Below are 14,618 nucleotides of genomic sequence, written 5' to 3' on the forward strand. Positions count from 1 at the left end.
GGGATCAAAAGGGAATCCCAGGGATCATCAATAAAACTCTTTGCTTCACCATGCACTTCCCTTAGGTCAGCTTTCAGACATTAGTGGGCAGAAGAGCTCCGATCATCAATTCATCCCAGTTATTTCTCCACAAAATTTCATACCAAACTGATACTTCTAGAACTACACTTGAACCATCAAACTGCAAAATATTTTAAAACAAAAGCTGGAGTGAAATCCTGGACCCAGAGAACTCAAAACATCCACTGCCTTTAGTAGGGAAATGATCTCTCAGCCACACTTTCGTATGTTTATTAATTACTGTGTAATAACGTAACTTGAAGCCACCTGCCTTTTCCAGTCACACACAGACACACCGTGAGAGGAGAGTGACTTTTTTGGTTGATTCATTGTGCTTAGGGCCAGTGCTTACTTACAGGCTAGGATGTTGATGTATCTGTTCTTGTGCTTGTTGTCAGGGTGGTTGGAATGCTCTGCAGTGATGTTCATGTCGGCCGTACAGCGCTGCACTTCCTAGGCATAAAAATTATTCAAACGGAAAAATGTGTCAGTCCAAAAAAATTGAGATTTATCTCCTTTCTCAACACCTCACAGAAACCACGTTTAAAATATCAGTATCTTAATTGCTGGATTAAACACAAAGTCTTTCAGTATTGTCCTGTATGATATGGTCAGCTTAACGGAGCGGTGTTAGCTGCTCCCTGATCTATGGTTATGCTCCTCTCCATGGGCTTGGTGACAGATGCACTTTGAGCATCCTGAGGGCCGACTGTCCCCACTGACCAGCAGTCCAGCCGTCTTCTGGACTGCATCGCCTGTGATGTCCCACTGTCCTTCCTTGGGAAGGGAAGACAGAAGCCCTCAAAGGCAAGAGTGGCCAGTGCAGTGTAGGAAACTAAGCACAAAAAACATTTCAACAGAAGACTTTCGACCACTGGACAACTTACCTGCTTATAACTCTCAAAACAGGGTTTCTGACATTTAAGTTTGGCACTGACCTTTTGTTAGTTCTCTGCAGAGAGATGCCTTTTATAAAATATAAATAAAATAGATCTCTCAAGATAACAGCGAGTGCTTTAAATACCACTGCTTGGACACTGATCAACAGCCCATGATATAGTGAAAAAGATGAAAGGGTGTACCCACATGTATATACATTCACAAAGCAGAAAGAGGCCAGGCTTGCCAAGGTGTTGATGAAACTAGAGATGCAGATTTCTGTCTAGTTGAGGCTGTAGATTAGGTACCTAATTCCCATTGATATTTTTGTTCTTAACCTACCCCTTACTTACACTGTCCAACAACAGAATACAGGGCTATCGAAATAGAGCAATGGAGGGTCTTTTCTCTGATCCTAGAGAAAAACAGCTATTCCCCTTGGCCAGATCATCCCAGAGAGTTACACACTTCAGGGACTGCCTTACAAACTGAATCACTAAACCCCATGTGTGATACCTCCTCCAAGAGGTACTTTTTTGTATCTATTTGACCACAATCTTCCCCAAAAAGCTAAACTCCTTTTTATCACTAGCATAAATAGTCTTAGTTTAAAAACACATTTTATGAAAAAATATCAATGTTTGGAGTTTACAAAGTTGTGGAAGAAACTATATTTATTCAAATCTTTTGTGAGTCCCAGAAATTGCACCAAACAGAACCGATTTTCCCCAAGGATATATGGGGAAGTGCCAAATTACTTTGTACTTCAGGCTTTAAAAATAACAGTACAGAACCTGCCTAAGAGGGAAAGTCATTAGGAGCTCACAGCTGCTACAAGATCATGAGCTAAGTGACAGAGAAAAATTATCAAGAGAAATGCTATACAAACAGCAGATGTAACAGAGTTCAGCATTATGCAGACATTTCACAAAGGACTTGCATAGCAATTTTGATATCTTTGCCAGCATTTACATTTTAAAAGTGCAAAGTATACTAAAACCTTGAACATTTTATAGCTTTTATATCCACATGACATTCCCAAATAACAATTGCTTCTCTCTCTCTTCTCCCCATCTCCATGGGGAGAAACATACTACACTCAAGGAGATGAGATGAGCAAAGGTAAAGAGGAATCAAGCAAAACTCTCAGCTGGCCCTAATAGAATTTTCATAGCTCCATTTCTATCACAGAAATAAAAAAAAAGCATTAAAGTGTGAGCTTCCCCTAATTCTGCCTGTCAGCTCCAGTAAGCAAGGGACTTCTGATTACTCAATGGGCAGGATCAGTTCAGCCTAAGTCATAACTGGAAAAGCAGCATTCCTTATATGTTAGGTTGATTTAATGCAATTTCGTTTTACCTTTTTTTTTTGCATTTAGAAATCATGTAACATCACTGCTGTACTATTGTAGGTCACTCCTAAAAAATAGCCCCCCCTGCTTCTGAAAAGCCTCACATCAAACTCTACATCCCTGCATCACTACAAAATTCTTTTTAGGAGTTATTAGCATTGAAACTTTTATGCCAAATGCTGTAGAATTTAATACAGATGAATCCCATAAGGTTCTGTGGAGAATACTCTAAAAAATTATAGAATTTAATAGGGAATTACCTCCCTGCTAAGGAATTCTCTCTGACAGTGTAAATACCACATAGTAAATGTATCACTTTCTATTAAATTCTATAGGATTTTTCCATAAGGGAATTGTTGGTGAGGTTAATCATTTTAATTAACCTTTTTATGTTGATGCTGACTGTTTTCTCAACTGTACATGTTCCCAGCTGGCCAATATAAAGTTAATAGAAGAGGAAGATTAAGCTAAGACGTGAAAAACACAGCAATGGAAAAGAAGGTCTGATGCTGTGAGAGCTGATCATCTGAAAATGGCTTTTCTTAGCACATAACATTCTAAATGATTTTTAATACTCTGGAAAGCTGTTATAATGGTGGATTCCTATGTCTGCACACTGCAAAAGAAAATCTTCCCCCTTGCCAATGCACCTCAACTATTTTTGTCTTTTTAAAAATCAACACAGAACAATAAAAGGCCATTTCGACTTCAGCCCTGCCCCCCAGACAAGAACACAACCAGTGCTTTGGGACATTGCAGATGTCCAGCGAGAAGGGAACTGAGGACATCCTCCAGCTCCACGTTGGCCACTGGCAATGTTTGGCTGTGCTGCACAGAAAGATGGGGTTGAGAGCAGAGGGCAGTTATCCACGCTCTCTAACCCTCCTAGGTTCATCTTTCCAAATTCTAACAGCAAATTACTAAACTACAGGTTCACCCCACCAGAGAGTAAGGCATAAGTCAACCTTCCTTTATTATTAAAGTCAAGGTGGTTGTCTTCCATCAACGCACAAAATGCTGCAAGACAAGACTACTTGCAGCCTGTTATCTATGCCTCTGTTCAGAGTATTATTTAGCCTTTGGCAGTAAAGGACAGCCTGGTCTTAATAAATATCACCCTGGAGAAAGTTCCAAAAAGTCACCATCCTAATTATGCCATTTTAGCACATTTATGTGTATTACCTATTTACTTTCCCAGCATTTTCTATTACTTATGCAATGAACACCGTGGGATTTCTAAATCTTACTGGCTACCAAGTCTTTCATTTGCATTTAAAACATCACCATGATTATATTATTACAACTTCAGTTTGCAGATGGATCACCAGGCCAGGTCTGACACCAGGCTGCTCATTGCAGCCTAAACAGACTCCTCTCCAATTAGCACAAAATCACTACTTGCATCTTCGAGTAGGACAGATAGCATCCATATCACCACATCCATCATTCATCCACAAAATTTTCAGCTCTAGAGTCTTTTCTTTGGCTTTCCTTAATCCTGCTTAGTCTTTTCCACTGATTTTAACGGTAGCTGGCTAACACACTGCTGCTCTTCACGTTTAACTTTGCAGAACACATTAATGTCCAAAGATGAATGGGTACAGGCTCTTACTCTGTCCCCTCAACTTATCATTGGCAACCCAAGAAACCAAAGTACATGGTTTCAATTGACTGTTAGTTACTGTAAAAAGTGTTCTAGTCTACGCTATTATGGCTAATTTACCTTTTAATTATATTGTCCATGCTAATGCTAATTGGAATTTGATACACCCAGGTTTAACGATCCATTTTCATTGCCTTTCTGAAACAAGTTACAGATTAGTTTCTTCTAAACTTCAAGGAATTTCCATTTAAGTGTAAAATCAAACCGCTCCAGTGTCTTGCTGGCAATATAAGGTTCTGAGCAAGAATTTTTGCTCCAGTGACTGAGCAGGAACTCGGTCTCTTGATTTGGTCTTATGCAGTGCTGCTGTTGTTTCCCATTACTTCAGTCTGATGTCCTAGCAGGGGCTGAACTGTGAAAGGCTATGAATAGCAATGAGGAGGAATCATGAACAAAGAAAGGATCCTAATCTGAAGGACTAAATCAGAGAAGATCCATAGCTATGTTTTGATATTATTGTGATACTTTTCAGCATGAAAGCAGCTAGTTCATCCATCTCTAAAATAAATTTTGATCTATTATTTTAATCCCAAATTAGAGAATTCTGTGGTAGTGCTCTTGCTGTTTGTTTTATCACATCAAACATGAAGACAGCATACCAACAGAGACAGTAGATAGTATTTGAAGATATCCCACAGGAATAGTGTAGATTTTTGCAATAATTTAGCACTAGTATAAACTCTCCGACAGCACTCAAGAGAGAGGTGAGCTGGGGACAGCCTAGAAAGAAGGGGAAAATAAGCAAACCAAAAAGACTCAACCCAGGAATAACAGCGGAGGAGTCATGAATAGATAGTTAAAACCTCATGTAAACAAATCAGAGAGGAGAGGATGGTGGAGGACCGTTTGCTTGTTGTATCGTGCCCTTCATTAGACAGGGAGGTGTCAGAGTCTGACTGAAACTTTGCATTGCCCGTGCGGGCTACAGCTCCTCCGAGCAGGGTTTCGAGGCAGAAACTTTGGGTATGGCTGCAGTACTACAGTTAGTAACAGAAAGCCCAGGCATCCGAACTTCTTTTATTGTTTCTCTTCAACTTTCTCTCTTAATCTGCAATGCCAATTTCTTAGGGTAGAACAACTCCAGCAAGATCCTCTTCTGCAGCAATCCTTTCTCCTCCAGCTTCACAGTCCTGCTTCCCTTTGGTTTCAGTACAGCAATGCACAGGCTGAGAATACCTCTAGTTTTGGGCCAGGGTTATAAAACATTTCACAGTGCAGTAATGTCTGCTAGCAGCATGCTTTTGAAATGGCATCTTTCTACTGCCAAATTCCTTGGTGTAGATGCAGTTATAAGCATTTGTCTGGTGTAAGCTTTTTCTAATCTGTAAGGGATGCCAGTATAACTACATAGTGTTTTTAGTGTCTCAAGAAATGTGCAAAGTGCAGCGTTATCTGTCTTCAATGCAGCCCTTTGCTAGAGAATAACATTCTGAGGTCACCGGTTAAAAAGAGCTAGTGACCCCTGCCCCAAGCAGCAGCAACCATGAGAATAACGTTAGCAAATCTCTGCCACATCGCTGAAGATATAGATTTATGTTATTTTCTTACATTTCAGGACATTTAGAAGAAGGTGCCACTGGAATATAAAGATATTTTCAATTTATGTGATGAGGGAGCTAGACAGCCTGCCTCCAAGTTCAGCGAGCCTGTTCAGACTCCAAATTGGCAATGAATCATCACACTCGGGCGGCCACAGGCAGGAGAGGTCTGCGGAGATTGCATTCACCCACTCTAATCGCTCCCGCAGCAGCACTGACCGACCCACTCCAGAATTAGGGAGGAGGGAAATAAAATTGTCTGGTCTCAAAAATCCAAACACTGCATTATACTATAAAAATTCACGCTTAGCTTTGGGGATGGAGGGTGATTTCTTGGTTTAGTGTTCCTTTCGTAGAGCAAAAGGACATGACTACTCAAAAAACTTACTGTGTTATTCCAGTAACCGACCAGGGGGAGGGAATGAAAAGTGTGGAAGGTGGGAGGTGGCACTTCACACTCCTTTTGATACCAGAATTTGGAGGGCACATGCCCTATATAGTCAGGCTATCAGGGGAACAGAAGATGACAAATGTGACATCAGTTCTTAAAATGAGACCCAGAAGGGATTTCAGGCACTACAGCCCACTAAATCTGACTTCTCTGTGGGGCAAACTGCTAGACACTGTAATAAATAGCAGAGCTAGTGAACACCTCTAACACACTGCGGGGAGGTCCCTTGAGGAAGTCTATAGGTAAGAACAGTCTGGAAGAGAACAGCATATTTGGATTTCCAAAACGTTTGTGAAAAGGCCTCTCAGAAAATATTACTTAAAAAACTGATCTATCTTGGAGCAAAACGAAAACTCGCCTTGTATACTAAGAGGTTAGAGGTGGGACTCACCTGCTCAGGAACTGTCAGTGTTCAGATTTCACCAGGGGGACCTAATCTATTCATAAATGGACTGCAGAGGAGACAAAGTATGTTTATGATACAAAATTATTCGGGATAATTAGAACAAAAGCTGTTTGTGAAGGGAAGCAGAACAATCTCGCAATACTGAGTGGCTGAGTGATAAAATGGCAAATGAAATTCAATGTTGATAAATGCAAAGTGATGTACTTGGGAAAAACAGCCCTAACTATACATACACACTGACAGGTTCCCAATTTGCTATTGCCATTCAGTGACGAGACCTTGGGGTCACAGCTGATAGTTTTCTGGAGGTGTCAGCTGAGTGCTCAGTAGTTGTTAAAAAACAAATAGTATGTTAGGAAGAAGGAAAGTAATAGAAAACCAAACAGAAAACATCACTGTGCTCCTGCAGAACTCTGCAGTAAACCCACTCATTAAATACTGTGCACAGTTTTGGCCTTCCCATCTTGAAAAGGATACGGTAAAGGAAGAAAAAAAGGTATAGAGGGAACAAGTCATCATAAGTCTAGAATGGCTTCCTCAAACAAACAAATTAAATAGTTTAGACCTCTCCAGATTTGAAAACAGATTATTAAGGGGGAATACGAGGGAGGCAGACAGAATCATGTGAGGCATTTAAGTGAACAGGAATGTACTTTGCAACACAAAAACTAGCAGGCACCAAGAGAAGTTATTCGGCATGAGTTAAAAACAAAAGGAAGCTCATTCTTGTGGAACAAGTTGTAGAATTCATTGCCATGGGATGCTTTGGACACCAGAAGTCTAAAAGGGTTCAAGAGACAAGTAGAAATTTATGGAAGAAAGGTCCATCAAAGACTATTAAACATAATGATGCCAAGAAAATCTCTGGCTAGACAATGAGTAGATATAAACTCTGGCTCAGGAAGCCTCTCAATCTCTATTCAATCTTGCCACCCAAGCCTGCCCCGGTGCTGCCCTGTAAAAATGTGGTACCTCACCCTGTATGCCATAGTCAGAGCATGCTGGAGCTGCCCGAGAGCAAGCCAAAAAAACACTCCTTGAGCTTTTTTCAGTATTAGGGTGAACAAATTCCAAGGTAGAATACAAAGAGTTAGATCAGAGACCAGCACTGGTGACGCAGGACTGTGGACTTTACTTTAGAAAGTCATTTGTAGTTCTGTATTAAATTGGGCCCTATATTTCTAGTTTATATCAAACATTGAAAATTCATCGGACTGAAAGGAAATCTTAACAACTCTGTATATACAAGAAAGCCCAGTTATCACCAGACAATAAAGCTGGCTACTTGCACTATGATTACCCAAATGGAATAAAGATTCATTTTGGATCTACTTTCCAAAGAAAGATTTGCGAGTTCAAAGTCCTTTTTTCCTCTGCACATAAAACGTTTCCTAAGCACATTCACAAAATATTTAGCTGTAATTACAGCTCATTTTAAAAGGAGGAGGTAGTTTTCACACAATTTACTTTCAAAGGAATCTTCATACAAAAACCAACACAGTACAACCCACGACACACTGCCAAAAACACAGGAAGAGACTTACACCAAAAACTAGCAACAAACAAATGGAGATGTTTACCTTTTACATCAGGCAGAGTATGTGTGTGCCTAGCTTAGTCTTTCCTTTCACAGGTTCCAGCATAAACCTCCTGCCACAGAAATTTCTGAAGAGATTTTTGATCCTTTTTGCCTTTAAAAATATCCCATGTGCTGACTATCTTTGGGAAGATTTATTTATTCTGTAGTATTGATCACATTTTTTCAGCACCTCCTTGCCATCCTCTTCTCTCTTCCTTTTAGATGTAAAAAGCAGATTTTTGGGGTAAAAAGCCTAAATGACTGCAGAACCCAATACCTCTTTTCAGAAGATCCCCAGGCACGAAGGCATGATATGGCTGTGGGACCTTCTACCCAAGGCTAGCAGCCCTGTAACACTGGACTTTCTGCTTCAGCTGGAATCCTACTGTTTCTCCCTAAAACATTAGCTAAGTCTTCACTGCAGATACAATTCCAGCACATAGACCATGGCTGGATCTGACCGGTCGTGAGAAGTTACACTGCTAGCCACTTTCAATAGCTACTGTAGGAATGTAATCTCAGGCTCCCCTATCCCTCAGCCACTTTCAAAACTGGGATTCTAATCTCTGAGTCAGTTTAGGCAGTTGAGAGGCATTTCACCTACAGGTTCTGTGTAAAATCCTGAGTTTCACTCTTCTGTCCCATCATTGTGAACCATAAGAAAGAAAATCAGGCCTACGAGGTTTCAGCAGGGCAGAACATACGTAATGAAAGGGAGTCGGATGCTTTATCTCAGACTATGATTGTCTTGTTCCTATTCCTTCTCCTTACTCTAGATTTCATTTACTCCTTAGGAAGCTGAGACCTCAGCTATGGAGAAATACATCTGGAGTAGCTATACTGACTTCAAAGCAGAGGCTCCAAATTTTAAGCCTGCATGGAGAACAGAATCTGGCGTGTTCAGTGCAGTCGGAGGAGTTGAACTTCCCTTCAGAGAAGACCCCGCGCTCCCCAGAACAGGACTAACTGGCCAAAGCGCTCTCTCCACCTGGCTGGCACGGCGTGGCACTCGCAGCAGAGAGCTCCACGAGGAAGGGAAAAATAAGGCTATTAGAGCAGTGTTTTTCTTTGCTAAAACATGGGCGGAAGGTGTCCAACATTTGTTAATAGCAGTGATTTTGCGACAGCTGAAGCAAAGCCTGCTTAAAGCCAGACCAAGTTTACAGATGTGTTGCTGATTATTTTGAGTAATTAAATGGTGTAAAACCCAGCTGTGATGAATAGCACTGGGGTCGCAATTCATAAATAATTGAGAAGAGTGAGTCGCATTTGATCATCCTGATCAAATTCTACTCTCTGGAGAACAAATGTTTGTCCTGAATACCATCAACATTGTTAAATGCCTCAATATTCCTGCTCAGCCATCCAGCCAGCAGTCAATTGAACTAAATCACTTTAACACCTTACACATTTGCCTTCCTCATGAATACAAAATGTTTCTAACTTACACAACGGTTTTTTGGGCATCAGACAAAGCAGCCACTCTTTATAGACAGTAACCAAACAGCAACAATAAATGTTTTAAATGATCCCATTAAAAACAATTTCTGCATACAGTCTTGTCTTTACTGCAGTAAGCAAAGAAGCTGTAGATATTAGGCCACCTATTTTGGCTCATTGCCTTGTTTGTAAGCAGAGCTGCCTCTCTGATTCACATGCTGCACACAAACACACCTCCTTTTGCTGGTGGTGAAGCCAGTAGCACAGCTCCATGCAATTTCCTGAGGTTCCTCCGGCTTCTCAATACTTCCAAAAGTTCAGCAGTGACTGTGATTAGACTGAACAAAAGAAACACCTAAAAACTAGCCAGACAATACTGCCTTGGGCATATTAAGGCCTGACTCCGCAGCCCGTCCTCATACCGTGTGGTGTCTACCATGCTTGCACAGTATGAGTTTTGTAACCCAGAGGTGGAAAACTACTTTCACTTCATTGGAATTACCTCCAATTTATAGCAGATTTATAGGTCAGAATCTGTCCTAAACAGGGAACAGGACACAAACTTTAAAATAGTCACATTAGGTAAATACCACCAACTAAATCCTGAACCCTTTCTCCTTGGTTTTACTGGAACAAAAGAACCAATGACTTCAACAGCAATCTTTCCTGGCTGAACAGAGCGTGAACAAGGACTTCAGGAACTGACTCATAGTTTAGGTTTTCATAAAAGACCAAATTCTACTACTCTTGCTCATAGTGAGAACTATTTCCTCCTTTTGGGCTACTGAGGGGGTATGTGACTTCGAGGAGCAAATTCTGGGCCAAGAAGAGCAAAATAAGCTGCATTATTATAAGAAAAGCCTGGAGTTATAAACAACTGCTTGTATCTTCATGTTGTTTCTGGGGGATTGCAGGCAGCTTTTCCTATTTAATAGAAACCCAGGAGGGTCCTCTCTTAAAGGCACCAAATCTGTCGTGATTTGAAAGCATCTGTAAAACGTCCAGTTGCACATTGCTCAGTGGCAAATTGGTATTTCCGTATTTCTTCTGATACATTTGAGCATTGCATTTACCTGACATGACAGCATCACACAGATGTCACAGGGTCCCTAACTATTAATACGCAATTAACTTTAGGAAAACAACATTTTATTGGTGGATCATTAAATCGTACCTCAAAGTCTTCTGAGAACCCATGCTGGTTATTAGAATACAGCTCACTGATGTGTTTAACGAACTGCTTGACTGGAATTGCTTCCATATCATCTGTAGAAAGAAAAAGATATTCACAGTTGCTATTTGTCTCTTACATAAAACTTCAGGAAAGTCTTCACTCAATATCACTTAGATCTGAGTTCCCAGGGGCAGAGCTAGTTCAATATGCAGTAATAAGAAATCTTGATGAATCTGACCAATTTTGAGGTAAACTCTTCATATTATATTTCTAATTCTAAGCACTACAGTTATGAATACTGAAAGTCTATTCCCTGGGATGCTAATTTACAAAGTCCAATTGAAGTTCAAGGATCGTTTAGTTCTTGTTCACAGTTTGAAGATGGATGTGGATGCAATGAAGAGGCCTCCTCTCCTTCCACATTGTATAAAAAGAACAGAAGAGACCCAAAATATGAAAGTACAGTTGACAATCGCCCCAGGGAAGTTTTTACCAGACTGAGTAGAGACACAGGCTTTTCTCCTGAAAGGTATTAACTTTATCCTTTTTACACAACGATGTAGAATCCAAATGGACTTATCATGAAACTCTCTCTGAACAAAAGAACAGGCAACACAACACCCACACTAATTTGAGTTCTCTCTCATACCAGGCACTATTCATAACACTGAATATGTATTCCTGTGGACCATTTGTTCTTGCTCAGCACAGTGCAAATTCCACCCAATATACCAATAAATCACCCACAGACGTTTTCTTAAAAGAAAGAATTCAAAGGCTTGAATTGAATTAGACAAACAAGACTGTTTCGAGCACCTGGGACTCTGTGGACAGATTCTAATAAAGCTGGGGTGTAGGATGGCTGCCTTATTTCTCTCTCTTTCTCTCTCCCAAAAAAGGCCTAGATGTTGTTATAAGCACCACTGCAGTTGGTAGAAACACTGTGCTTGCCAAGATTCATTAGTTAATATTTTCAGTCTGGCATTTAGAAAACGTAAATTGCTATACAACTGTGATTACTTTCAGCACGTGAAATAATCTATTGCCTGATGGCTACTATTGTCTGATTGCATGATTTTATGGCAATACTCTGGTATTTATATATTCCATTTAATATTCTTCTGAAGATCGCATCCAGTTTATGTTTACTCCCAGTAATTCAGTGGTGTATTTTTGCTCCCGTTTAGCAGCCATATGGTTTGGTGCTACAGCTGCATTATAATCTGGATTCTTTTCCTTTTAAACATCTACATTATGATAGAAAAAATCCAAATATTTCTACAGATACTTAGCAAAATTTAACGATAAATAAATAGATGTGACATTTACTGTATTCAGAGTGAAAGATCTTTGGCAGCTAAAACCTCTAAGCTGTCACATATGCTTTTCTTAGCAAAGGGTATGAAGATCTGTATGTGTAAATGAGGTTCTACTTTGGCAAGAATTTTATAGATCCCTGACAATCTGATTTCTTTCCAGCTGATGGCAGTTAATATTGACCATGTCATTACTTCTCTACTCTTATTTTATCAGGTAATGCTCTAAGGTGGCTTTTTGCATCTATTGACATTTTCAGATTTCAATCAGCTCTCTTCTATTTTATTTACAAGAGCCAATTGTTAAAGATATGTTTGCAATCTGATCACCTCCCAGTACAGTAATGCTACTTTAATTAACCACATGCTCATTTACTGAATAATACAGAATTCAAAACATTTGACAAGTGTAGCTCATCTTAGCAAAAAGCTGCAGCACGCATAAATGCTGGCACTTTAAAATATTTAAGAGATAACATTTATTCTATGTAATATTGAGAACATCATCATCTCATAACAACATTTGTATTAATATTTTTGCAGCCAAGACACTTGAATCAAATTATCTATATGAACAGCAGTCGATAGCAAGAGCCTATAAAACAATCTTTCCTTTCCTCAAAAGTAAACCATACACCCTAGATTTCCTTGAAAATAACTTGTGCTATGATAGCAATTTCACATACTCTCACAAGAAAAGTTCCATAGTTATCATTTGTTTTTTTTCTTGAGTAGTCTAGCTCAACTGAGACCAACTGAGATCAAGGATTCACTGCAGCAGACCAGTGTGTCCAATTTAATTTTGCAGAAGGCAGAGTTTAATTTTAATTGTGATCTGTGAGCCAAAAAATACATTAGAGATAACGTGCTCTCTGGTCCATTGAATTCCCACCAATTTCGAGGATGGGTCTGCACCAGAGACCCGTGGCAAAATATGGTTAGTTTTCTTTTTATCATCACCGCTGCATGGTGGCAGTATGTCTCCACCTTTATAGCCACTGCTAATTCACTTCTCTGTTGTTCACTGTCTTCTATTGTTTCTCCTCCCTTTTTTCTCTTTATTTTCACTTCCGATTCCCTCCAGGAGCCTTAAGCCAATGCAGTTTCTTAAACTATTTGATAATATGGGCAACAATTAAACGTTAAATAAATTAAATAGGAAATACTGTTGACATATGAGCTTACTGGGGGAGAGGGAGCTTATGCTGCTGAAGCTGCCCACAAACTCAGGAAAACCATGTTGAAGCAAATGTAATTGTTTCATATTAGGAAGATTTAAATACTTCTAACAAACGTTAGAAACTCAAGAAAATGCTTATGCTTTCCAGCTTCCAAACTGCCGGGATGACATAGTCCTACTGACCATGCAAGACCTGGCAGCGATGGCGCAGAAGGCCGGTGGAGGACAGCCCTTGAGGGCCAGGCGCAGCCCAGAGGGGACGGGCAGCTGGGCTGGATGCGGCTGCTTCCCAGCTGTGCGCCCATCTTGCCCCCCTGCTGATAGCCACAAGAAAGCAGCTGTACGTAAGACAGAGTTTATTACACTAACCAATGAAACAGAAAAGCGTTAAAGTAATTTGGGCTTTTTTTCTATTTTATTTTCCTATTTGTGACCTCCAACTATTTTCTGTTTTATTTTTCTATTTGTGACCTCCAACTCCAAACTCCCACCCAGGAACACAAATTACTTTAGCTAGGGTATACGCATGCTTAGCCATGGGCAGCTTGCCAGACCTCTGGTAAAATATGTCCTAATATACTCAGCACTCTTGAATGGTATCTGAAGCACTCTGGTGTTATCTGAAGATGGCTGTGACCTTCTCTAAGAAAACCAGCAGATGTAGTTAGATGGACAGAATATGCTTTTCCTTGCACTATCGTCAGTCCAAAGGCTTTGGTTAAGCCTTCTTTCCATCTTAAGACAAACAGACTTCAATGACTATAATTCTTTTAGTCGATGGAAGAGATTAATGGAATCCTATAATGGCTAATTAGGAGCTCTCATACTTCTTCTGCGCATATTCCCTTTTGTACCATATACTTTTTCCCATACAAAAGGTAGAGCGACATTCTATATTGTCAGTATGATGCTTACATTTTGCAAGACCTACACATTATTCAAAGAGAAGAGGGAAATGTTTTAATAATGTACCTTCACCTCTAACACTGCAGATACAATTACAGTTCTGTCTAGCTTGGGTTTAGCCATCTGTTTTATCAGTGCCAATAAAGTGATTCTGGTTTTACGTCACTACAAAATATGAGCTGAATCTAGCACTATACTAACATAACAGCCCTTTGTGTTATGCAGAGAAAGAAGTAATCTTAGATGGACAGGGGTAGAAGTCTCCTGAACTTGAAAATAATTGTATATAGATTTATAATCATTCTTAATAATATAACTTATAATAATATTATTTATAACCAGACACTACTGAAGCTCACAGGTGTGGGATATGTTTAATCACTATGCGAGATACTTAACACTTTGGTGGAGTTCCCATCTTCACTTGCTGGCCCAAGACAAGTGCCTGAGAGGGGTATCACAACCACAAAACCTAAGGGGACCACAACGGAGCACATTTCCTGCCACAAAGGGAGAATGCCAAGAAGAAAGAGTCATGTTTGTTTAAAAAAACGATTGTAGAGGAAAACCTTCACTTGCACCTCATTTTTTAAGAAATGGCAACTGACAATGCAGAATACTTAATACATTCTTTCAGAAGACAGCCACCTTCAAAAGAAGCCCAAAGTGTATAGA

General features: G+C 39.9%; 1 protein-coding gene across 1 annotated transcript in view; it reads right to left on the reverse strand.

The window, feature by feature from the left end:
• The window catches only part of LOC104157282 (receptor-type tyrosine-protein phosphatase gamma), a 67,691-nt gene that overhangs the window by 17,026 nt on the left and 36,047 nt on the right, over positions 1-14,618 (reverse strand). Inside the window, exons 3-4 of the mRNA XM_009694567.1 lie at positions 10,542-10,633; positions 417-513 (exon numbers count right to left, since the gene is read on the reverse strand). Coding sequence (XP_009692869.1) covers positions 417-513; positions 10,542-10,633 — 189 coding nt within the window. The remainder of the gene's footprint in view (positions 1-416; positions 514-10,541; positions 10,634-14,618) is intronic.

This window comes from Cariama cristata, unplaced genomic scaffold (genome assembly GCF_000690535.1).
Source record: "Cariama cristata isolate BGI_N322 unplaced genomic scaffold, ASM69053v1 scaffold8242, whole genome shotgun sequence".
Classification (NCBI taxonomy): Eukaryota; Metazoa; Chordata; class Aves; order Cariamiformes; family Cariamidae; genus Cariama; species Cariama cristata.